This window comes from Balaenoptera acutorostrata, chromosome 2 (genome assembly GCF_949987535.1).
Source record: "Balaenoptera acutorostrata chromosome 2, mBalAcu1.1, whole genome shotgun sequence".
Taxonomy (NCBI): Eukaryota; Metazoa; Chordata; class Mammalia; order Artiodactyla; family Balaenopteridae; genus Balaenoptera; species Balaenoptera acutorostrata.
The window spans coordinates 120,709,228-120,736,085 of NC_080065.1; the positions used below are offsets into that span (position 1 = coordinate 120,709,228).

At 39.7% G+C, this 26,858-nt stretch overlaps 1 protein-coding gene across 1 annotated transcript in view; it reads left to right on the plus strand.

Moving 5' to 3' along the window:
* Positions 1–26,858, plus strand: part of CATSPER3 (cation channel sperm associated 3) — a 43,132-nt gene that overhangs the window by 1,344 nt on the left and 14,930 nt on the right. Inside the window, exons 3-5 of the mRNA XM_057540853.1 lie at positions 1,676–3,994; positions 5,650–5,803; positions 25,976–26,215. Of these exons, the coding sequence (XP_057396836.1) occupies positions 3,894–3,994; positions 5,650–5,803; positions 25,976–26,215 (495 nt within the window). The 5' untranslated portion in view covers positions 1,676–3,893. The remainder of the gene's footprint in view (positions 1–1,675; positions 3,995–5,649; positions 5,804–25,975; positions 26,216–26,858) is intronic.

The window sequence follows — 26,858 nt, forward strand, 5'->3', positions numbered from 1 at the left end:
GTTACATCATATAATCTCCCATTTCCTTTTTCTTTGCTAAAGTATTTAAAAGCAAATCCCAGATAGCATGTCATTTTACCCCTACATCCTCCAGTAAACATCTCTAGAAAATATGGTCATTTTCTTATAGAAACCAGAATGCCATTATCACACCAAACAAAATAAACTATGATTTCTTGGTATCACCTAATACCAAATCAAATTGTTCTGAAGGTCAAGAATGTCTTTGGGGGCTTCCCTGGTGGCGCAGTGGTTGAGGGTCCGCCTGCCAATGCAGGGGACATGGGTTCAAGCCCTGGTCTGGGAAGATCCCACATGCCGCTGAGCAACTGGGCCCGTGAGCCACAACTACTGAGCCTGCGTGTCTGGAGCCCGTGCTCCGCAACAGGAGAGGCCGTGACAGTGAGAGGCCCACGCACCGCGATGAAGAGTGTCCCCCGCTCGCTGCAACTAGAGAAAGCCCTCGCGCAGAGGCGAAGACCCAACACAGCCAAAAATAAATAAATAAATAAATTAATTAAAAATTACCTTTCTAAAAAAAAAAAAAAAAGAAGAATGTCTTTGGACAGTAATTTTGTTCTAATCAGTGATCCACATGAAGTCCACCCATCACATCTGGTTGTTGTGTCTCTTTAAGCTTTCAATCTAGAGCGAGCAAGCCTCCTGCCCTCAATTCCCTCTTTCTCTCCATATCATTGACTTACTGTAAAAACCGAGTCCTGTAGAATATTCCACCTTCTGGATTTGTTTGTTTGCTCCCTTGTGGTGTCACTTAAATTGTTTCACTGTACCTTGAATGGAAACCTTTCCCCCTATTTTGAATGTAAGTCTGAGCAGCTTAGGAACTATTAACCTGTACTGTGTATGGCACGGTGGAGAGAGCAGGGTACAGCTAATAATTGCAGTTGTCAGGACCTGAGAATGTAGCTACTAAGTAGCATCTATGTGAGGATTTGACATAAGGTCCATGTTAAGGGGTGTTGCATCTGCTGGAACTCATGAACTTTAGAGAATCAAAGATCCCATATCAGCAGTCTGTGGTAATACTCCTTGTGGTAAATTCCAACAGGATAAATCCCCAGACTTGCTCTGAGTACCTGACATTTCAACTTAAAAGAGACATTGCCAAAGTTGGAGGCCCCAACTTTTCTTCTGTTCCAAATCTTTGTGATGACAGTGGTTTCTCTGATGTGGCAAGCTTTGGGTTCCCTCCATTTTCCTTTTAAATGATCACTGGAGTAGAGGAGGTTTAAATAGATATGACCTATGACCCTTTGCATGACCTCCATAGATAATAAATCAGGGCAGCACATTTGACAGTGTCCTTTTCTAAAATGAAGTTAGTGAAAGTTCTGAAAATTGTGGTTACTCTCTGACGTTGATAGAATTTAGGAAATCTTCAGATAAATAGAATAAGCATGATTCTTTATGTTTTTGCTTGAGACAAAAAGCAGCAACATGTATGTTGCATATGGACACACACCTGACCTTTGGTAGTGTGCTGAGGTATTGGACTACTAGTGTTAATGTGGAGCAGTCTGTGTACGTTCTAATCCAGAGTTTAAAAATATACTAGTTGAACTCTATAACTTTCAGTTTTGTAAAATTTCTGCAAAACAGCAAGAGCTGTAATAGGGTTTGGATATAATATGTGAGCTTTGTGTTTCAATTCTAGTTACACGTAACTAGGAATGACTCTTGGTCAGAAGACTTGAGTCACCAAGCTGCCGTGCCTACTGACTGTGTGCGGCTGAGGTGGTGCTGCCCAAGTCAGGGAGAGTGTGAGTTGCTGCTAAAAGGGCAGAAGAGGTGGCCCTTTAGCTTCTCATCCAGGGTGCCTGTCTCGCCCACCTATCCACGAGAAGATACGGGTGATTTCAGTAGGCCTGGATAAGCTGGTTACCTCTGAGTCCACTCATCAGCTGGAGTTCCAGTCTCAGACTAGATTTCTTCATCAGTGACTTCAGAAAACACATTCAGGGGCTCCCCTGGTGATGCAGTGGTTAAGAATCTGCCTGCCAATGCAGGGGACACGGGTTCGAGCCCTGGTCTGGGAAGATCCCACATGCCACAGAGCAGCTAAGCCCGTGCACCACAACTACTGAGGCTGTGCTCTAGAGCCTGCGAGCCACAACTACTGAGCCTATGAGCTACAACTACTGAGCCCACGTGCCACAACTACTGAACACCTAGAGCCTGTGCTCCGCAACAAGAGAAGCCACCGCAATGGGAAGCCTGCGCATTGCAATGAAGAGTAGCCCCCGCTCGCCACAACTAGAGAAAGCCCGCATGCACCAATGAAGACCCAACGCAGCCAAAAATAAATACATAAATTAATTAATTAAAAAAAAAAGAAAACATTCAGCTGTGGTTGGCTGTGCTGATACTGTACACCAAGAACAACTGGTCTCTTCTTGACTGCTTCCAGCTAGCCATCTTTCCTCACCCCTCCAAGCATCGTGAAAGAATTTTTTACATTCTTAATCTCTTCTTCATTTCTCCCCAGAAGTGTGCTTTGGAGCTTAAGGAGCGGAAGCATAGTATTGTATCCTTGGGATTCCTGGAAATAGAATCCCACTAGGCTCAGCTACTTGAGTGAGCATAAGGATCCCTGAGGTATATTCACACAGCACACATTTACCGAGGGCCTCCTATATGGCCCGGAGGGATTAGGCACACTGATGAATTGGGGCGGGTGGAAACAGAGATGGAGAACTGATTCAGGCTCTCTCTGAGCAGCTGCTCCAGGAGGCCACTGTCAGGGTGTGGGCAGGAGCCCAGAAGGCATCAGGGGGCATATGACCAAAGGAGGCAGTAGGAGGAGCTTGATCCCTGAGGGAGAGAATATAGAATAAGACGGTGAGGCCAAGGTTTGAAGCCTGGGGACATTAATCAAAGTGTTTCTTAAAGCTTTGCTGTTGATGATTTTAAGTGGAGAGATTGATAAGATGTTATTTCCCAGTTCAGTATACCGCTTGCCTACAAGAGTATTTTTCTGTGTGAGATGGTCATATACACTTGTTTCAGAACACCTTGGGGCAGTGGAGGTGGTGAGGTGGTTACCTCCTTTTATTATGGCCCAAGGGATTAAGTTTCCAGGAATTTGACCAATTTGGCCAACTAAACATTTAATTCAACACAGGGCTACCCAGAAGCCTCTGTCTTGATTTGCCTTGGAAGTCAAAGGGGCTAGGAGAAGGAGAACGAGAGAATATATTAATCCCCAAAATTGAACAGAGCAAAAATCCCTATTGCTCTTGTACCTAAAACATCTCTACCCCAAGGCTCGTCCCTTACACTCTCTTTAGGTGGTTCATATGTGCACATTCTGTGTCCCCAATTAGCCAGTGCTGGGCATGGATAACCTCTGCTCCTCCTGTTTCTTGTGTTCCAGCCCCAAAACCATCAAAATCTTTCCTTGTCCTTCCAGGTGTCTCCAGTGCTGTGCCCTGGCTGTGTGCGCTTGCTCTTAGAAGCCCAGAGAATTTTGCTTTCCCCTCTTCCATGACCCTTAACCTGTTCTAACACATTATTAATGGCCTCTGGCTGTCAGTTGGGAGCACTTCCTGAAGGAGGGGCTTTTGTCTGGCCTGTCTCTCAGCTTTAGCCCGGAGCGTCACAATTGCAGGGTGCTCGTGACTCTTTTGCTGAACAGAGGTGCTCGGTCTCCTTGGCAAGAGAGGATCTGTGGGTAGACCAATGGGGAGCTCTCCCCTCCAGGGGCCTGCCGGCTAGTAACATACCAGAATGTCCAAGAGTGACTTCATAAAGCAACGATGCCCTCTGTGGACCCTTCTCTGAGGCCTCTTGGAATCTAGATGCTGAGGAGATTCCTAAGCAGAGATTTTCTGTTGGATGGTAAAAGCAAGGAATAAAAATTGAAAATTTGGAAAATGTCTCAACACTTTTATCACCAGAACCACACAAGAGTCATTTCTAGCTCACTGTTGGAGAATGTGTCGCTGCTGTTCTATGAGACATTATGGAAATTTCAGTAAATACTTTTTATTTCTCTTGCTTGTCAAGTGTGCAAATGGCAGTGTTGGGTCTCGTAGCCTCTTCCCACAGGCACTCATCCACTTCCCAGACTGAGGGGCTCGTCCTGGATAATCTGATTTCTCCAACTGGTGAGGCTGGTGAAGTCTCAGCCAAACAGTTGTTTCCTCTGCTTTCATATCACAATTGGCTGGTTAATCAAACATTCAGTCACACTCTTATTTGACCTGTAGACTGAATGACTAGTTTGACTCCATTTTGTCCTTTTTTATTCGCTACTATGTTAGATAATTTGAAGCCTTATTTTGGGGTAATAGACCTGATTTCAAATCAGATAATGAAAATTATATATCTTGTTTTTAATAGGTTATAAAAGTATATAAATCTATATTTTTTTACTGCGTGAGACTGGGTTCATTTGTTACATATAATGGGGAAAAAGTAATACATACTCTCTGAGAAAAATTGGAAAGCACAGATAAATATAAATAAACAGGAAAAAGAATTACCTATATAACCTCACTATCCGTAGGCAGACACTATCAACATTTTGGCATACTTCATGCTGAATTTTTTTCTACCTATTTTGCACAGTTGAGATAATTTTGAGTAGAGAATTTTTATTTTGCTTTGTTTCTATTTTGCTATCCAGTGGATCATAAACATTTTTCTAAATCATGAAAAATGCATAGACATGTTGTAGTGTCTGTATAATATTCCATGAAATGGATATGCCATGATGTACTTAACCTGTCTTTTTTTGGTTAGACTTTTAAATTGTTTCCAAATTCTCACAGCAAATATTGCTGGGATAAACATGTTTGGCTAAAGTCACCGTTTGCATTTCAGATTGTGTTCTCTTGGGGTAGATTCCTTGGGTGTGAGGATACAAACAGAACTAAGGCTTTTCAGAAAAGTTGGTCAATTTACATTCCCCTGGCAGTTTATGAGACTGCTCCGTCGCACTACACTCTTGCCAGCACTAAATGTTATCACATTTAAGCCTTTGCTAATTTTATAAGCAAAATACTGGTTTTACTTAATTTGTACCTTCCCGATTAGTAGTGCTACGGAACATTTTGGAGGGAACTTCATGCCATTATATTTCTTTAATGAGTTGACTGTGTGTTTGCCCATTTTTTCTTAGGGTGGTCAGTTTTTTATAATTGATTTGTAAGCACTTGTATGGCTGATTATTTGATTAGCAGTTTTCCCTACTAGACTGACAATACTTAATTTTGCTTACCTGTATCCCAAGTGCCTACTGTATTGCCTGGCATGTAGTAGTCATTCAATAAAAACTTGTTGAATGAATAAATGAGTGAGTTGAACAGTAGTCACTTAATAAAAATTTGTTGAATGAGTAAATGAAGATGGTGCTTTGTTTTGCTTGAGATGGAGTGGTAACCATTCTTTTTCACAGGTCTAGAGAGGAGGAACTGAGTAACTGAGTGGGGACAGACCCACCCAGTAATCGTCATACATATTTCAGTGGTCATTTAGTCAGCATTGCATTGCAATTTTAAAGTATATGTAGACTTATATTCACAGAAGGGGGAAAGCAGACCCTAGTCCCTAAAAAAAGTGTGCATTGTGCATTACCTTACAACAGAGCTATAAGATAATCATACCTCTTATTCAAATTTTTGACAGGAGGAAAGATACTCAGTGTCAGGCATTTGTGAAGAGAGTTATAATGAGTCGTCTCTTTAAGATAATTATGATTAGCACCGTCTCAACGAATGCCTTTTTTATGGTCTTGTGGACTGATTATAAAACAAGATACAACTTGTTCAGACTTTTTGAGGTAAGCAGACAAAAACGGGTCCATTTTCTTCTGTTTTACCTGTTTTATTTCTGAAAATGTTATAAGATTTTTAAGGCATTTTGTTCAAAAGTTTTTTCTGTAGAAAGAGTCTAAGGACTATTAAAATATACTCTAATATCTGGGAAGATGGTGGCAGCAGTAGTAGCAGTGACATGGTTTTTTAATCTCCCTGAATCCCCTCTTAAAAAAACAGAGCAACTTGATAGCAAAACTAAAAACCCATGGACAGGATTTATATCAAAACTAGTTAACAAGAGATCCTTACCAAGAGCCACACTGCATAGTATTAGCATCTGTAGGAGAGGAAGCAGAGGGAAGTCAGTAAGTATTCATTGGAAAGTATGATGGGCTGATGTGAGAACAGCAGTTGATATTAGGAAGGGTGTTGCCTAATCAAATACTGGAATAGCACAAGAGGTTCCTGAAATTTATGAAGGGGCTAGAACAGTCCAGACCCTATAAACTTTTAAAACTGACTCTCCACAGCTCTTTTCAAGGACAGTGCTCCACACTTAGGAGAAGTATTGGGAGTGGAATGAAAATTGAACAGGTTAGAGACCCAAAGATGGAGGAAGAGAGGTTCAGATAAAATTGGAAGAGGGGAACAGCACCAGGAAACCTTAAAAATCAAGCTACCACATTTTAAATCAAGGGGGAATATTTGAAGTTAGAATCACATTTTCTCCTAAAAGTCCAAGAAAATTAATTTAACATAAAAAAGTGCAATAGAAAAAGATTGAGGTAAAATCCCATACAAAATTATTATAAGGAAAAAGAGAGTAAAGTGGAAAATAATATCATTGTAGATAATGAAAACCCACCACAAAGACATGTTCACAAAACAGATAAAAACTGTACCGTATTATTTCAGAACAAGGTAAATGTTTAAGAAAATGATGTTAGATAGGAAAGAAAAGAGTGAGGTGACAAATCTCAGGAAATAATTAGAAATAAAAGAAACTCATTTCAAAAATGAAGACTGAATTAGACTAAGAACAATTAGATACAGCAGATAATAGCTTAAGAGAAATATACGATTAAGTGGGGGAAATTCTTAAAAATCAGTAAGAAATGAAGAGATAAAAAGGATTCAAGAGAAAATGATGAAAATTGAAGATTGGGGAAAAATGATCCAACTTAAGGATAATAGGAGTCCCTGAATTTGAAACAGAAACAGAAACAAAGTAAAGGAACAGAATAAACACTAAAATCTAGAGACTTCCCTGGTGGTCCAGTGGTAAAGAATCCACCTTCCAATGCAGTGGACGTGGGTTTTATCCCTGGTCAGGGAACTAAGATCCCACATGCCACAGCGCAGCTAAGCCTGTGCACCACAACTACTGAGCTTGTGCACCTCAACGAGAGAGCCTGTATGCTGCAAACTACAGAACCCATGTGCCCTGGAGCCCGCATGCCACAACTAGAGAGAAGCCCGCATGTCGCAACTAAGACCAACATAGCCAAAAGAAAAAAATCTAAAATCTAAGAAAAGTTACCTGAAATGAAAGAATTGAAACTATATTTTGAAAGTTGCATATTGAGAATATGGACTTATACAACAAACACCAGAACATATTCTAATAAAATTATTGGACTTCAAAGGAAAGAGGTGTGGAGGAAATTGTAAGCATCTAGTCAAAGTGGCTTATAAGGAAAAGAAAATTAATTATTATCACACTTTGCTATAGTAATGCTTTATGCTAAAAGAAAATGGAGTAAAACATTTAAGATACTTCAGGAAAGAAAATGTAAACCAAGAATTCTAGATCCAGCAAAACTGACTTTCAAGTATAAAGGACATAGACAACCTATCATCAATGTTAAAAAGCTTGGCTAATATTGTTCCCATGAGCCCTTCCTTAGGAATCTAGTAAAGAATAATTTCAGCCAACCAAAATGACTAAAGAAGTATCAACATTAGGACTGGCAATGGACATTAAAAAATATGATTATTTATAGAACTAATCATAATTATGGGTGAACAAGGAGATAATGTAGCACCTAATGAATATATCCTCTGACAATGAAGATATAGTATTGATTAAAAATGGGTAAGAGGGCTTCCCTGGTGGCGCAGTGGCTGAGAATCTGCCTGCCAATGCAGGGGACACGGGTTCGAGCCCTGGTCTGGGAGGATCCCACATGCCGCGGAGCAACCGGGCCCGTGTGCCACAATTGCTGAGCCTGCGTGTCTGGAGCCTGTGCTCCGCAACAAGAGAGGCTGCGATAGTGAGAGGCCGGCGCACCGCGATGAAGAGTGGCCCCCACTTGCCACAACTAGAGAAAGCCCTCGCACAGAAACGAAGACCCAACATAGCCATAAATAAATAAAGATAAATAATAAATTGCCATATCTTAAAAAAAAAAAAAATGGGTAAGAATGGGGAGAGTCAATGCCCAAAAAATTTTTAACCATTTTCGGAAATCAGCTTTGTGGTGATGCTATTAGTAGTATTATTCTGAGACTGTTGTGTGTGTAACACAAGGATAAAGCAGATGGGTAATTATGGGACAGTTTAATTCTATTATCCTCTGTGTTATTGAGAACCAGGTTACTCATGGAAAAAAGGAGATATGGATGTAATATAGACAAAATTAAGTGAAAGCACTGTAGTTCTGCATTTAAATTGGAAGTATCAATATAAACTACTAAAGTATTTTACCTTTATCCATTGAAAAACCTAGAACAATGACCAACTTAACAATTGTGCATCCTTAGTGCCCATAATGTGATTGTTTTTAAAATTAATTAATTAATTTTTGGCTGCGTTGGGTCTTCGTTGCTGCGTGCGGGCTTTCTGTAGTTGTGTCGAGTGGGGGCTACACTTCTTTGAGGTACGCGGGCTTCTCATTGCGGTGGCTTCTCTTACTGCAGAGCACGGGCTCTAGGCGCGTGGGCTTCAGTAGTTGCAGAGCATGGGCTCAGTAGTGGCACACGGGCTTAGTTGCTCTGTGGCATGTGGGATCTTTCCGGACCAGGGATCGAACCCGTGTCCCCTGCATTGGCAGACGGATTCTTAACCACTGCACCACCAGGGAAGTCCCATAATGTGATGTTGAAATACCATTTCTCACTAAAAGAAACTAGGGATTCTTAGAGAAATGGCTGATTGCAGGTCTAGGGCAGAAAATATACCAGATGAGCTAGGAATATCTTGTCGTACACATAGCAAGGAAGCTATCAAAGATTACTGGGGTCATGTCAAAAGGGCTCAGGGGACAACTTGAAGAGGCTCCTACTGGCCAAAGATGGGACACTTTGAGCTCAATAAGGATAATAATTACATTGGATTTTGAAATTCATCAAATAATCCATAAGTTTATAATTATACTAAAAAAGCTAACAGGTCACTTTTGGATGGTGACAAGGACCTAATACTTTATCTCAAAAACTGTTAAATTAAGGGAAAAAATCAAGTATTACTGACCTTTCTTATATGAACTGTATTACTGAGTAACCACATAGTAGGTAAGGGGAAACATGTCTTTACAGAAATATCCCAGTTAATAAATGAAAAAGAAATGATAGAATATCACAATTTTTCAACCCCCAGTGAATTATAGGACTTAGGCATTTTGACCATTAGTGACTGCTTCCCTCATAAAAAGAGACAACCAGACATTATATGCCTCCTATGAAAGAACAGAACCTATAATCTTTTTTTTTTTTTTAATTTATTTTATTTTTGGCTGCGTTGGGTCTTCATTGGTGCACACGGGCTTTCTCTAGTTGCGGCGAGCAGGGGCTACTCTTCGTTGTGGTGCACGGGCTTCTCATTGTGGTGGCTTCTCTTGTTGCGGAGCACAGGCTCTAGGCATGCAGGCTTCAATTGTTGCAGCACGTGGGCTCAGTAGTTGTGGCCTGCGGGCTCTAGAGCGCAGACTCAGTAGTTGGCACACGGGCTTAGTTGCTCTGCGGCATGTGGGATCTTCCCAGACCAGGGCTCAAACCCGTGTCCCCTGCATTGGCAGGCGGATTCTTAACCACTGTGCCACCAGGGAAGTCCCGGAACCTATAATCTTGCCAAAAAGATCAAACCTGAATCTGATCAAGGCTTTTCATCCAGCTGCCTATTTTCAGGAAATAGAGGACAGAGGAACATGAGTGTGCAGTCAGCACGATCCAGACTGGGAAATTCTGCAAGTCAAGAAAAGTTTCTATTGATAGCTTTTTTTCTTGTGTAAAGACCATACATTATTGTTTCTCTGCATGTCTCATGATTTCTTTTTTTGGGGGTTGAAAATTGGACACTTTAAATCTTATAAGACTGGAAACTCTGGAAACCAGATACTCCCCCCTCCCTAGGGTTTTATCGTTGTTGCCATTCCATTTTTTTAAAAAATTAATTTATTTATTTTTGGTTGTGTTGGGTCTTCGTTTCTGTGTGAGGGCTTTCTCTAGTTGTGGCAAGTGGGGGCCACTCTTCATCGCGGTGCGCGGGCCTCTCACTATTGCAGCCTCTCTTGTCGCGGAGCACAGGCTCCAGACGTGCAGGCTAAGTAGTTGTGGCTCACGGGCTTAGTTGCTCCATGGCACGTGGGATCTTCCCAGACCAGGGCTTGAACCTGTGTCCCCTGCATTAGCAGGCAGATTCTCAACCACTGCGCCACCAGGGAAGCCCCTTTTTTTTCTTTTTTAAAGTGACTTTCCTGAACTAATTTGATAAAGTGTATATTCTTTGTCATGTGTGGCCACCAAAGTCTCTGCTCAGTTAGCTTGATGGTCTGCTAATGATTGAACAGAGTATTCCTTAAATGCCTGGAACGAATAAGTCTCCCAGCCTTTGCCAAGGCATGTATTTAATGCCTCAGCAGTTTACAAGTCTGCCTTAGCCTTCATTTGCTGCTTGCAAAGAATCTTAAGATTAGTTAGAAGTGACAGATCAGGGCCTTCTCAGTACTTTCCTGGTACCTTCATTGGGATCCCTAAGAGTCTTAATAACTTCTCAGTTTTATAGTTAGCCAGGGGCTTTCATACATGTTATTTTCAATGATCTCAACAGCCACCCTGGAAGGTGTGTATTAATAACACTATTTTACAAATGTTGTAAGGAAGCCCATCTGTTGGACTTAGGATTTCAAACCAGCTGTTATAAATATGTTCAAAGAACTGAAAAAAAAAACCCCAAATCTAAAGAACTAAAGGAAAGTATGAGGGCAGTGTCTCACCAAATAGAGAATATGAGTAAAGAGAAATTATTAAAAAGAGCCAAACAAAAATCCTGTAGTTGAAAAGTACAATAATTGAAATGAAGAATTCACGAGAGGACTTCAACAGCAGATTTGAGCTAGTGGTAGAAAGAATTAAAGAACAGAAAGATAGGTCAATTGAGATTTCCAGTGTGAGGAACAGAAAGTAAAATGAATAAATAAAAATGAGCAGAGAACCATGAAACACCATCAAGCATACAAACATGCATGCAATAGGTGTCACAGAAGGAGAGGAGAGGAAGGGTAGAAAGAATATGTGAAGAAATAATGGCCAAAAACTCCCCAGGTTTTATGAAAAATATTAATCTGCACATGCAAGAAGATCAACAAACTCCTAGTAGGATAAACTCAGAGATCCACCTAGACACACTATAAACAATTTGTTGAAAGACAAAGACAAAGGGAGAATTTGAGACCATCAATAGAGAAGTGATTCATTACATAAAAGGGATCCTCAATAAAAGGAATAGCTGATTTCTCATCCGAAACCACAGGGGCCAGAAGGCAAGGGATGTCATATTCAAAGTGCTGAAAGAAAGACTGTCAAACAAGAATTCAATACCTAGAAAAAACTGTCCTTCAAAAATGGAGAGGAAAAAAGGAAAAACTGGAGAGGAGTGATGTCAGTGAAAATGCACAGTAGGTAGCTCCAAGAGGCCATCTGTCCACAGAAACACCTAAAAAGGGGGCAAAACTGTCAGAACTCTGGAAAATAGCCAAAGGTTTATAGTAACTGAGTGAACACTGAATCAAGAAAGGTGCAACTTAAAAAAGGTAGGAAAACTTTGTAGCATTTTTACTTGTCTTTGGCCCACACCCCTCCTCAGCATGGTGATGGTTCTGAAGATGGCAGCCTGTGTTCCCCATGTGGGACCAGAAACAACACAGCAGATTTTGTTCTTAAACAATTGTTTGTCTGTTTTGACCTATCTGAGGGCTGACTGAAGGACTGATCCAAAGCTATTCTCTTTGTTTTGGATAATCTGGAACTTTCTCAGGACAGAAAGGTGGCTATGCAGAGGGTATTTCTCAAAACCACTGAAAGACAAATGAATGACCCACTGCCACCTGGAGCAAAAAAATAACACTCGAGGCAAAAAATAGATATGCTGAAAGCCTGAGAGGAAAATCCAGGGAGAGAGATTCTTTGGAAAAAGAGGACATTGAAAAACTCCCATGTATGCCATACATTCACAGGACAAGACACATGCTTAGGAAATAACTGAGAACATCCCAAGCTTTCACTGTGACTGATCTTTAGGCTCAGCACAAGGCCAAAGTGAATGCTAACGTACAGTTGTAAGTGGCCTGGCTTAGCACTAAAGGAATTCCTCAACACAGAGCCCATCTGCAAAGACCAGGAGAGTTTTTCTTCTCCCTCCCTTCCTCTCTCCTTTTCTCTTCCTTCCTTCTTTCCTTCCTTACTTTCTTTCTCTCTTTCTTCTTTCTCCTTCCCTCCCTTCCCTCTTTTTGCCTGAGGCATTTAAGAAAATCTCTGTTTACTAGCTGACCAGAAACTACAGAAGAAGAGACTTCAGAGACCATGCATTACAAAGAATACAGTCTTTACAAAAATTGTTTAGACAAGTCACTAAACAAACAGCTACTATCCACAAAAAGCAACAAAAACAAACCCTGAGGAGAGGGAAGAATTTGATTTCCAGAGTTACCACATTGTACAATTTAAAATGTACAGTTTTCAAAAAAATATTATGAAGCATGCAAAGAAACAAGAAAGGATGGCTTTTACACAGGAGAAATGAACAGAAACTGTCCCTGAGGAACCACAGACATTGGAATTACTAGACAGAGACTTAAAGTCAACTATGTAAAATATGCTCAGAGACCTAAAGGAAACCACAGGCAAAGAGCGAAAGGTAACCAGGAGAACAGTGTTTCAGGAAATAGAGTATGTCAGTAAATAGAAATTATAAAAAGGAATGAAACAAATTCTGGAGCTGAAAATATAATAATTAAAAAATTCACTAGAGGGTTCAAGAGCAGATTTTAGCAGTCAGAAGAAATAATCAGTGAAATAATCAGGGAACTTGAAGACAAATCAATTGGACTTACTCAGCCTGAGGAGCAGAAAGAAAAAAGAATGATGAAAAATGAACAGAGTCTAAGAAACTTGAGGGACGCCATCAAGCATATCAACATACACACGCATTCCAGAAGGAGAGGAGAGAGAGAAAGAGGAAGAACGAATATTTGATGAAATAATGGCCCAAAACCTTGCAAATTTGATAAAGAATATATACATCCAAGAATCTCAGTGAATTCCAAGAAGGAGAAACAAAGAGATCCACACTGAGACACATTATAGTCAAGCTGTCAAAAGTCAAAGACAAAGACAGAATCCTGAAAGCAGCAAGAGAGAAGCAACTTGTTACATACAAGGAATCCTCCATAAGATTAACAGCTGATTTCTCCTCAGAAACTGTGAGGACAGTGGCAGTGAAATGACATATTTAAAGTACTGAAAGAAAAATATTGTCAACCAAGAATTCTATATCCAGCAAAACTATCCTTCAAAAAATGACGAAGAAATTAAGATATTTCCAGATAAACAAAAGCTGAGGGAGTTTGCTTCTGGTAGACCTGTGCTACAAGAAATGCTAAAGATAGTCCTTTAGGTGGAAATGAAACTAGATAGTAACTTAAGCCCTATGACAAAATAAAGAACACTGATAAATGTAACTACATAGGTGAATATAAAAGCCAGTATTGTATTTTGGGTTCGTAACTCCTTTCTTTGTATGGTTTAAAATATGAATGCATAAAACAATAATTATAGATAGTTAATGGGCACTCAGTGTATTCAGATGTATTTTGTGACAACAGAAACATGAAGAGGGGGATGGAGCTGTGTAGGAACAGAATTGTTAATATACTATTGAAGCTAAGGTTGTATTAGTTAAAAATGGATTATTGTACATTTAAGAGGTTGAATGTAATCTCAAGGATAACCACCAAGAAAATAACTTAAAAATGCAGAAATAGAAATGAGAAAAGAATCAAAGTGGTACACTACAAAAAAAAAAAAAAACCCCAAAACACCAAAGAAAGCAGTAATGGAGGAGCTGAGGAACAAAAAAGATGTGACATATATTAAATAAATAGCAAAATGGCAGAAGTAGTTTCTTCCTTATCAGTAATTACTTTAAATGTAAATTAAACTGTCCAATTAAGACAGAATTGATTCTTAAAAAAATCCAAATATATTCTGTCTACAAGAGATTCACTTGAGATCCAGATACAAATAGGTTGAAAGTGAAAAATACAAGAAGGTATTCCATGCAAATAGAAACCAAAAGAGAGCTGGGTTGGGTATACTCATATCAGACAAAATAGACATTAAAGTAAAATGTTACAAGAGACAAAGAAGGACATTATGTATTGACAATAGGGTCAGTTCATCAATAAGATATAATAGTTTTTCTCAAGTACCTATGGAGCATTCTACAGGATAGACCATATGTTAAGCAACAAAACAAGTCTCAGTAAATTAAAAAATATTGAAATCATACAGAGTATTTTTTCTGACAACTATGGAGTAAAACTAAAAATCAGCAACAGCAGGAAAACTGGAAAATTTCCAAATATATGGAATTTAAACAACACATTCTTAAATAACCAATAGGTCAAAGAAGAAATCACAAAGGAATTTAGAAAATACTTTAAGACAAATGAACATGAAAATACAACATAATGAAACTTACAGGTTGCAACAGAAGCAGTGCTCAGAGTGATATTTATACCTGTAAATGCCTGCATTAGAAAAGAAGAAAGATCTCAAATTAATAACCTAATTTTACACCTTAAGGAACTAGAAAAAGAGGAGCAAACTATACCCAAAACTAGCAGAAGAAAGGAAACGAAAAAGATTAGAGCGAGAAACAAAATAGAGAAATAATAGAGGAAAGTCAATAAAATAAAAATTCAGTTCTTTGAAAAGATCAACAAAATTCATAAGCCTTTAGCTAGATTGACTAAGAAAAAGAAGACTTAAATTACTAATAACAGAAATGAAAGTTGGGACATTACAAATGACCTTATAGAAAAGAAAAGTTTTATAGCAGAATACTATGAACACTTTGTACACCAACAAATTAGATAACCTAGATGAAATGGACAAAATCCTGGAAACATACCAACTACCAAACTGACTCAAGAAGAAACAGAAAACAGACATACTGAAACAGACCTATAAATAAAGAGAATCACTAATCAAAAAAACCTCCCAACAAAGCAATGCACAGGACCAGACGTCTTCACTAGTTAATTTTACTCTGCATTTAAAAAAGAATGAGCGCCAATCCTTCTCAAACTCTTCCAAAAATAGAAAAAGAGGGAATATTTCTGAATTCATTCCGTGAGGCCAACATTACCCTGAGACCAAAGCCAAAGACATCACAAGAAAACTAGAGACCAACATCCCTTATGAATATAGGTGCAATAATACTTGAGATACTTACATCTGAACCCAGCAGCATGCTTAAAAAGATTATACACCATGACCAAGTGGGATTTATCCCAGGAATGCAAGGGTGGTTCAACATAGAAAAAGTCAATGAATGTAATACATCAATAGGATGAAGGAAACAATTGATATAATTATCTCAGTAGATGCTGAAAAAGCATTTCGCAAAATCCAACACCCTTTCATGATTAAAAAACCAACCAAACAAACAATTTGAACTAGAAATAGAAGGAAAATTTCTTGACTTGATAATGGGTAATTATGAAGAAATCCATAACTAACATCATACTCAATGGTGGAAGACTGAAAATCTTTCCGCTAAGATCAGGAACAAGACAGATGCCTGCTTTCATCATTATTCAACATTGTACTGGAAGTTCTAGCCAGAGCATTTAGGCAAGAAAAAGAGCTAAAAGTTATCCAAATTGGAAAGGAAGAACTGAAATTATCTTTATTTGTAGATGACTTGATCTTATATATAGAAAATCCTAAAGAATGCACACATATACAAACTCAACTATTAGAGCTATTAAATGAATTCAGCACAGTTGCAGGATACAAGATTAACAACAAAAATTAGTTGTATTTCTATACACTAATATGAACAATCTGAAAAGGAAATTAAGAAAATTCCATTTATAATAGCATTCAAAATAATAAAATACCTAGGAATAAATTTAGCCAAGGAGATGAGAGATGTATATACTGAAAATTATACAACTTTGCTGAAAGAAATTAAATAAGACCTAAATAAATGGAAAGACATCCTCTATTCATGGATTACAAAACTTGTTAAGAGGACTATCCAAAGTGATCTACAAATTCAATTCAATCCCTATCAAAATTTCAACAGCCTTTACAAAAAGAAATTGAAAAGCAGATCCTTAAATTCATATGAATGTGAATAGCCAAGACAACATTGAAAATGAAGAACAAAATTGGAGGACTTGCACTTTCTGACTTCAAAACTTACTACAAAGATACAATAATGAAAAGAGTGTGGTACTCACATAAGGACAGACATAGACCTATGGAATAGAATTGAGATTCTAGAAATAAATCCAAATATCTATGGCCAATTGACTTTTGACAAGGGTGCCAAGACTTTTCAGGGGGAGAAAAATAATCTTTTCATCAAATGGTGGTAGGACAACTTGATATCCACATGCAAAAGAGTGAAGTTAGACCCCTGCCTCACACCATATATAAAAATTAACTTGGGGCTTCCCTGGTGGTGCAGTGGTTAAGAATCTGCCTGCCAATGCAGGGGACACAGGTTCGATTCCTGGTCCAGGAGGATCCCACTTGTTGTGGAGCAAGTAAGCCCTTGCACCACAACTACAGAGCCTGCTCTCTAGAGCCCGCAAGCCACAACTACTGAGCCCACATGCCACATCTACTGAAGCCTGCATGCCTGGAGCCCGTGCTCCACAACAAGAGAACCCACTGCAATGAGAAGCCCTCACACTGCAACAAAGAGTAGCCCCCACTTGCCGCAACTAGAGAAAGCCCACGTGCAGCAAAGAAGACCCAATGCAGCCACACACACAAAAAAATTAACTGAAAATGGATCAAAATCCAAAATATATAAGCTAGAAGAAACTCTTAGAAGAAAACATAGGGGTAAATCTTTATGACCTTGGATTTGGCAATGGATTCTTAGATATGACATCAAAAGCACAGGAAACAAAAGAAAAAATAGATAAATTGGACTTCATCAAAATTAAAAACATTTGTGAATCTAAGGATACAATCAAGAGAGTAAACATATGACCCACAGAATAGGAGAAAATATTTGCAAATTATATATCTGGTAAGGGATTAATATCTAGAATATATAAAGAATTTCCACAACTCAACAACAACAACAAAAACCCAATTCAAAAACAGGCAAAGGACTTGAATAGGCATTTCTCCAAAGCAGATATACAAATGACCAGTAAGCGCATGAAAAGATGTTCAACATCACTAGTCATTAGAATTGGAAATGCAAATCAAAACCACAATGAGATACAACTTCACACCCATTAGGACAGCTAGTATAAAAACAAACAAAACCCCTCCCCCCATAAAATGGAAAATAACAGGTGTTGAAGAGGATGTGGAGAAATTAGAACCCTTGTGCATTGCTGATTGGAATGTGATATCATGCAGCCACTATAGAAACTAGTTTGGTATTTCCTCAAAAAGTTAATCATAGAATTACCATATGATCCAGCAATTCCACTTCCAGGTGTATACCCCCAAAAATTGAAAACAGGGACTCATACAGATAGTTGCACACCAATGTTCATAGCAGCGTTATTCTCAATAGCCAAAAGGTGGGAGCAACCCACGTATCCATCAACCAGTGAATGGATAAAGAAGATGTGGTATATTCATAAAATGGAATATTATTCAGCCCTAAAAAGGAATGCAATTGTGATACATGCTACATTGTGGGTGAACCTTGAAAGCATCATGCTGAGTGATATATAAACTAGACACACAAAGGGCAAAAATTATATGGTTGCACTTATATGAAGTACCTAGAATAGGCAAATTCATACAGAAAGTAGAATAGAGTTTACTATGAGGTGGCTAGAGAGGAGAATGGGAATTATTGTTTATTAGATACAGAGTTTTTGTTTAGGATGGTAAAATAGTTCTTGGAGTGGATAGTGGGGATAATTGCATAATAATGTGAATGTACTTAATACCACTGAATTAGTTGTATACCTAAAAATGCTTTAAAATTATCAATTTCATGGTATGTATATTTTACCACAATCAAAACCTAAAGATAATAAATACTCAAAATGAACCCCCTCCCCACTGAATTCTACACTTTAAAATGATGAATTTTATGGTACATGAATTATATCTCAATTTTAAAAATTATTGCGCTGACCTGTTGGAAAAGAGCAACAGAATAAAATTCAAAGGGAGAAAAAGGAAGGAAAAGTATTGGGAAAAAAAAGGAAAGTAGAAAAAAGGAAATAGGTAAGAGCAAAAATTAATGAAATGGAAAACAAAGATTCAACACAAACAGATCAACAAAGCCAAAAGTTAGATCATAGAAAATAATTATAAAATAACTTTATTGATGGGACAATCATGATAAGTTGTCAGTCAAGCCCTGAATCATGTTAGGGATTAAAAAGAGAAATTGCATTTACCACTATTTACAATAGATGTCAGAAATCTAATAATTTTATGGCAATAAATTTGAAAACCTAGCTGAAATAAGATAATTTTCTAGAAAAAAATTACAAAACTCTCAATAAAAAAGGAAATACTTGAAAAAATATGTGTTCATATATGTCCTTTAGTGTTTATAAAGCATTGGATTAGTAATGAAAATTTTCCATCTCCTAAAACAAAAATAAACTAACTTGAACCAGATGGTTTTACGTTCATGGAAGATATAATTCCAAACATATAAAATGCTTTTAGTGATTAGATAAATGAGCATATCTGCCCCGCCCACAGACAGTTCATTTTGTTAAGCCAGTACTGTTGGCCCTATGTATCGTGGTTTCCAAATCCGTGGATTCAACCAACCAGGGATCAAAAGTATTCTAAGAAAAAAAGTTACAGAAAATTTCAAAAAGCAAAATTTGAATTTGCCGCTTGCCTGGCAACTATTTACATAGAATTTACATTGTATTTACCACTATTTAGATAGCATTTATGTTGTATTAGTATTAGATTACTATATGTAATCTAGATCACTTCTCGGCCTTTTGGCTAAGGTCAAGTATAGTACTATAAGTAATCTAGAGATGTTTTAAAGTACTTGGGGAGGATGTGCATAGGTTATATACAAATACTGTGCCTTTTTATATAAGGGACTTGAGCATCCTTGGATTTTGGTATCCATGGGAGGGGGGTCCTGGAACCAATCCTCTGGGAATACCAAGGGACAACTGTATATCCGTCATGCCAAAACAAAACTAGACAATGACCATATGAAAAAGGAAAATTACACCAAGTGTCATGAGCTTGGGCATAAAAATCCCAAACAGAATATTAGGAAACTGAATTTAAAAAAATATATGAGGAAAGTAATATAGCATTGCCAAGTTGGGGTTTTCCAGGAATGTGAATATTAGAAAAATCTAGAAATTTTATTAACCAGCTTAAAATATTAAAGGAGTAAAAACCCCAATAAAATCACTTTAAGAGATGTAGAAAAAAGTTTATCATGAATATCTTTCATGATAAAAATTTAGCAAACTAGGAGTAGAAAGGATTTGTTTTAAGTGATTAAGAGTACCTATGAAAAACCTACATCAAAATTCACACTCAGTGGTGAAACTGTAACAGTATTCCCTTTAAAGGTGTAGTCCAGTTATTACTGACAAGATTTGTATTAGCGTCTTAGCCAATGTGTAATACAAGGAAAAGGAATAAAAAACATTAAGGATTAGAAACAAAGTTTTAAAAGACTGTCATTATTCACAGGTGTTATGATTTCTGTATAGAAATCCCAAAAGAATCTGGAAGAATTATTAATTAATAAAGTTAATACAATTAATAAAGTTAATAAATAATTAATAAAGTCCAGCAAACTTGGTGGATATGTGATTAATAAATAAAATATATTTAATATGTCAGCAACAAAAATGATAGCACTTCTAATAAAATACAGAAAGTAGGGCTTCCCTGGTGGCGCAGTGGTTGAGAATCTGCCTGCCAGTGCAGGGGACACAGGTTGGAGCCCTGGTCTGGGAAGATCCCACATGCCGCGGAGCAACTAAGCCCATGAGCCACAACTACTTAGCCTGCACGTCTGGAGCCTGTGCTCCGCAACAAGAGAGGCCGCGACAGTGAGAGGCCCGCGCACTGCGATGAAGAGTGGCCCCCGCTCACCGCAACTGGAGAAAGCCCTTGCACAGAAACGAAGACCCAACACAGCCAAAAATAAATAAATAAATTTATTAAAAAAAAAAATACAGAAAGTACTTAGAGGCAAAGCTAATTAAAGTTTTGTGTGATTTTTAAGGAGGAAAAAAATCTATAAAGGTCATTAAAGAAGACAAAGAAATGGAAGGGTATATCAGATCATGCATAGAAAGGCTTAGTTTCTTCAAGATGCAATCTTCCCTAATTAAGCTATTATATCATTAAAATTCCAATAAGTCTGGCAGGATTTTTTTATGGGTCGCCAAAAGCTGATGCTAAAATTTAGATAAAAGAATGAAATATAAAAAACCAAGATGGTTTTGAAAGTGAAAAGGGGAGAAGTCTTGACTTACCAGGTAATAAGACTTCCTATAATGCTGCAGTAATTAAAGCAGGGTGATGATGCATGGATAGACAAATAGACCAATGGAACAGGATAGAGTGCTCAGAAACAGACCTGGCTTGTATGAAAACCTGGCCCCTGTCAGATGGCACTGCAAATGAGTGGTGGAAGATAAATTCTTCATTAAACAGTACATGTGGAGAGAAAAAAACACAATTGGATATTTACCTTCCAGCATACACAGCTAAAAGACCTAACTTGAAAAGTGAAACTTTAAAATTTTTAGAAGAAAGTATAGATTTATATGATCTCAGGAGGGAAAGGTATCTTAAGGTACGAAATACATAAGCCATGGAGAAAAAGTTTGGTTAATTTGATTCCATTAAAACTTTGAATTTCTATTCATCAAAAGATCATTAAAGAGGTGAAAAGATAAGTCAGAGTAGGAGATGCTATTTGAAACACATATAACAGGTAAAGGATTAGGATTCAAAGTATGTGATATATTGTCTTCCAAATCAATAAGAAAAAGACAAAACAATCTAGCAGAAAATTTGGCAACAGATTAGGAACAGGCAATTTACAATTTAAACATATAAAAAGATGCCCAACTTCATTAATAATTAGAGAAATGACAAAATGAAAAATAAGATACCATTTCATATTCATCAGATTGACAAAAATTAAGAAGTCCAACTGTAGGAAGTATTGGTAAGGATGTTAAAAAAAAAATAAAGCATTGTTCAGAAGTAAGTCAGAAAGAGAAAAACAAATATCGTATAATATCGCTTACATGTGGAATCTAGAAAAATGGTACAGATGAACTTATTTGCAAAGCAGAAATAGAGACACAGATGTAGAGAACAAACTTATGGATACCAAGGCGGGGAGGGGTGGGGGTGGGATGAACTGGGAGATTGGAATAGACATATATATATACTACTATGTATAAAATAGATAACTAATGAGAACCTAATGTATAGCACAGGGAACTCTACTCAATGCTCTGTGGTGACCTAAATGGGAAGGAAATCTAAAAAAGAGGGGATATATGTATACGTATAACTGATTCACTTTGCTGTACAGCAGAAACTAACATAGCACTGCAAAACAACTATACTCCAATAGAAATAAAAAAAAAAAAAGGAGGGGCTTCCCTGGTGGCGCAGCGGTTGAGAATCTGCCTGCCAATGCAGGGGACACGGGTTTGAGCCGTGGTCTGGGAAGATCCCACATGCCACAGAGCAACTAAGCCCGTGAGCCACAACTACTGAGCCTGCACATCTGGAGCTTGTGCTCCGCAGCAAGAGAGACCGAGATAGTGAGAGGCCCGTGCACCGTGATGAAGAGTGGCCCCTGCTTGCCGCAACTAGAGAAAGCCCTCGCACAGAAACGAAGACCCAACACAGCCAAAAATAAAATAAATATTTTTTAAAAAATGCTAAAAAAAAAAAAGGAGCATTGTTGATATTAAAGTAAGTTAGTACAATAGCTTCAGAAAACAATTTGGCAATATCCAGTGAAGCTGAAGATGCTCATATTCTACAATCAGGTAATTCCACTCCTAGGTATGTAACAGAGAAAAACTACACATGTGTACAGTAAAACATGGGGCTACGAGTTGGTTGGGAGTGTTGTAAGGGCAGGGGGTTATTTCGATGGAGGTGTTATTTGCAGGTTTCAGAGAGAAATGAAGGGAGTTCAGCTACAGCTGGCAATCTGCAGGGTTAGTGGGGCAGCTGTGTCTGCTGCCTCAAGGGGAAGGTAACGCGGGCATCATGGCCACGTAGGCACCCAGCGATTAGACTCGGTACTCCTGTGATGATTTTGGAGTGGTTTCTTCTCTCAGCAAGGACAATGACTGAGGTGATCAGGTAGAGGATGACCACTATGTGGGTTTGGAAGAAATCACTCCAAGGCCAGTTGATAGCCTATGTCTCAGTGTGCAGGTAACACACATAGATGATAAAGAATATAGCAGCAAAGATCATCTCAATCAGCAATCGAGGCAGATCAGAATCACCAGGCACAATAGAATCTTAGCAAACAGGAGAATTCCATTTTGGGTGCTCCAGAAGTTGGTGCTGGCGGCCCAGCACCTGGGAGCCCAAGGGGTGCTCAGAATCTGCTGTGGCAGGGGCTGGAGTCCCTAGGGGCACAGAGGATCTGCTCATGGGTTCGAGGATGCTGCACACCCAGCCATCTTGCCCACGATCTGGCTGGGAAGAGGGCCCAGGGGCAAAGGACCTTAAGTCCGCTTTTTAAATGGCCCTGCAACCTGACTCAAACTTTGTGTACTTTTATACTCTTTGCAGTAGTAAAAAATTACAAAGAAGCGAAATATCACTCAGTGGGTAACTGGATAAAGAAATTATGGTATTTTCATAAGTGGAATTGCTAAATAGTGGTGAAACACTAAACTAGGTTTACATATATCAACATGGATGAATCTTATAATTTTAAATGAAAAAAAATCACCCAAAGAATACTGTAATGTATATGCAATTTATGTAGTGTATAAAAAATGCAAAACCATACTGTGTACTTTTAGGGGTATGTATGTGGTAAAAGTATAAAATACACTAGCAAGACATACTGAAGATTTAAAATAGGATTACTTTTGTGGGAAGGGAAGGGGATCTGATCAATGCGAGACTCTGCCTGTAATGGTAATATTTTATTTCTTAAGCTGGGTGGTGGTATATGGTTGTTCATTATATTATTCTTTATACCTTTTTGTGTATATTAAATGTTTCATTGTAGTTAACAAACATAAAAGTGTATGTAAATGGTTGTTATGTGGAGACCACAAATATAAGTATACAGGACAAATAACACCACCAGCTGCCCTAATGTTTTCCAAATGGACAGTGGTGGCTTTGAGTTACAATTTCCAGTGACAGCATCTGACATATTTAAAAGGTGGTGTATCTCAATAACTTTTCTATTTCCCTCTAGAAATGGAAATAGAAACTCTCTCTAGCCCCCCTTCACCCCACCCCAAACTCATCTCAGTTAAAGGTATCGGCGTTTACCCATTTGCTCTGTGTGAAGCACTAGAGTCTTCCTTGCCTTCTCTCTACCCTGTGCATCCCTGAGTCCATCAGCAAGTCCTGTCATTACTGCCCACAAAATACTTCCGGAATCTGTCCTCTTCTCTTCAGCTCCACACTGTCCCCCACTCCAATACAATCTAACCTCGTCTCTTGCCTGGATGATGAGTCTTCTACTATCTATCACCTCCTCCCTAACTTGCCTCCCAGTTGCTATTCCTGCCAGTTCCCCCACGGTCTCTTTTCCACGGAGATCTCTTAAAAATGTAAATCAGTTCACATCACTCCCTTGCTCAAACTCCTCCAAGGCTGAGGTTAAAGTTCACAGCCCTCACCAGGCCTACAAGGCCCTCCCTACATGGCCCGCCCCTCCAACTGCATCTCCTACTCTGCTCACCCCTTTCTGTTCTGCCACGCTGGCTTTGCTGTTCCTTTCTCCCCTTAGGGTCCTTGTACTCGCCACTGGGGAGTAGTCTCCCAGTTTTTATTATGGCTCCATCCCTGGCTTTAGCAAGGCCTCCACTCACACCTTTTCTAAAGCAGCTGCCATGCCTGCCCCTCCCCACCCTGGCCAGCCCCTCTCTCCCCTTTGGCTGTTTCACTTTCCTTCCTGTCTGATGTTATGTATGTATTTGTCTAAACATTCATTTCCGTCTCCCCTACTAGACTGTCAGCTTCCTGGGCGTGCTGTGGTGATCTATCCTGCAGACCCTCATTCTCATAGCCATTGGCATCGGGCAGATGTGACACCCCAAGAGCTTCTTGGAAGCCAGGAAGCTGGTGTGGCCGTCCCAGGCTTCCCAGGCCATCCTTCCTCCCTGGCTGGGGAAGCAAGGGCCTTCTGGACTCATTTCTCTCTGGCAGGACGCCTGGTCCCCAGCCGTGGGTGTCTGCAGGCGAGAGGGGCCACAGCACAAGCTGAGGGCAGCAGCTTGGCTGGCTAACAATGAACAGGTGGCAGGGTAAATGCCTGCCCCTTCCCCTGGGCCCTTTGCAGTAATCTGGTGAAGCCACTGGGAGCCCTACTGACACCTCAGAATCACAGTGTTACCGATCAGGGATGTGAGCCTGTTGTCTGGGGGGACTGGGGGGAGGGAGTAGGTGGGCAAGCCAGTCTTCCTTTCCTAACTTGGGGTTTTGAGCAGGTTGGGGCGTGATTCCCTGCCACCCAGAAAACCTCACTATTCCCTCCTTGGGCCTAGACCTAGCCTGCTGATCCGGGGTGTGTGTGTCAGTTGAGGGTGGGGTAGAGGGAGTTGCAGTGTGTGCCCTGAGGTTGACCCCGGGTTCTTCACATGGTTGTTCTTTTGGGGACTAGAGAAACTGGGGTTAGGCCAAATAGATGCCTTGGTGCTGGTTGGGGATGGGGCCTGCAGAGTCTTAGTTACTGATTTCATTTTCAATAAGTTTAGGTTTGTTACATTGGTTTCCCAATAAAAAAAAAGTAACTTCTAAAAAAAAAAAAAATGAGACTGTCTCATTGACTGTCTCATTTCCCTGTGCCTGAAACAGTGCTTGCTTGGCATGTGGTAGATGCTTAATAAAAGCTTCCTCACTGAATGAATTCACTGATGATAAGGAAAAACTTAGATGACTCAAAAAGTACCTTTTGGTAAAATCAAAGCCACTGGAGTTGTGGATGCATGAGAAGAATTTGAATAAGATTGTTTCATAAAGTATAAAAGTGGAAAAAAAAGCGCAGAATGTTCTTCAGAAGCAGATTAATTAACTGATTTTAAGTATGTGTGATAATAGAGTAAATAAAGTAGATGTGTGAGTAGTTCATCTCCTTTCCCAAAAGTCTGGGTATTCAGGTTGGCCAGAAGGCTCTTGGGATCTTCTCTTTGGAAATCCAGGTTGCCTGACATGCACCTCCCACTGGGCCTCAATAGTCATTCTGTCCATCTGTCAGTCAGTCATTCCCAAGCTATCTGAGTCAAACCCAGCCCTAAGCTCAGGACCACAGGATAGGCAAGACACAGAAAGAGAAGGGAATCAGGCACATTGTGTCCACTGTGTGCCAGGGACTCTGCCTGGGTTTCTCTGTCTTGTGGCTGACTTAGGAGCACCCGCTCCCACCCTCGCCCCGCCAACACACACACCTGATTGGGTGGCCCAGGCAGGGGGAAGGTCTACAGCTTGGTCTGACCCTCTCACCCTTACCACCCCTATAGGTCTCAGAGCTCATCTTTGTGTCCATCTATAGCTCCGAGTTCTGCATGAAGCTCTACGTGGACCCCATCAACTACTGGAAGGATGGCTACAACCTGCTAGATGTGATCATTATCATCATCATCTTCATCCCCTACAGCCTCCGCAAGATCAAGGGCAAGCACTACCCCTACCTCAACATCGCCGATGGCGTACAGTCCCTGCGCATTCTCAAGCTTATCACCTATAGCCGCGGCATCCGGGTGAGTGACATGGGATGCCGTGGTTCTGGGAGTGCAGGTGATAGGGTCCGTCTGCCCATCAGGCCCTGATGGAATGATAATTCTGCTACTCTCATGCAGTGACTGAGTCCTCTTGTGTGGCAGGTTGATCTTTACCTGTGTTATCTCATTTAATCTTAAAACGATTCTAGGAAAGGTACTAGCTCCATTTTACAGATGAAGAAATTGAGACCCAAGGTCACTCAGCAGTTAGATGCTGGAGCTGAGCTTCGAAAGGTGTGTCTGACTCAAGACCATCTGATCTTTTCCTCTCTCCCATGTTGCAAAGTGACTGATTTTCTTATGGTCCAGACCCTTTGGACTACATGCCCAGGAGTCTCCAGCTTTTTGGTGGCTTCGGCCACTCACTGCTTTCCCCGAACGATTGAAAAATCTGCTGCTTCTCTTGATGGGAATGGTCTCATGACTTGTTCAGGCAGCTCTGGAAGTGCTGCTCCTGCTGAGAGGGCAGAGGGTGGCCAGTCTTTACTTGGCTCAGAGGTTTCAGAACAAACCTCAGAGGTGCCCCAAACATGCCCTCAGGTATTCATCCTGGACATGGTGTGTTTGCCCTGGCTCTGGTCAGTACCCGTGCTTCTCCAGGAAGGGGCTGGTTTGGACCTAT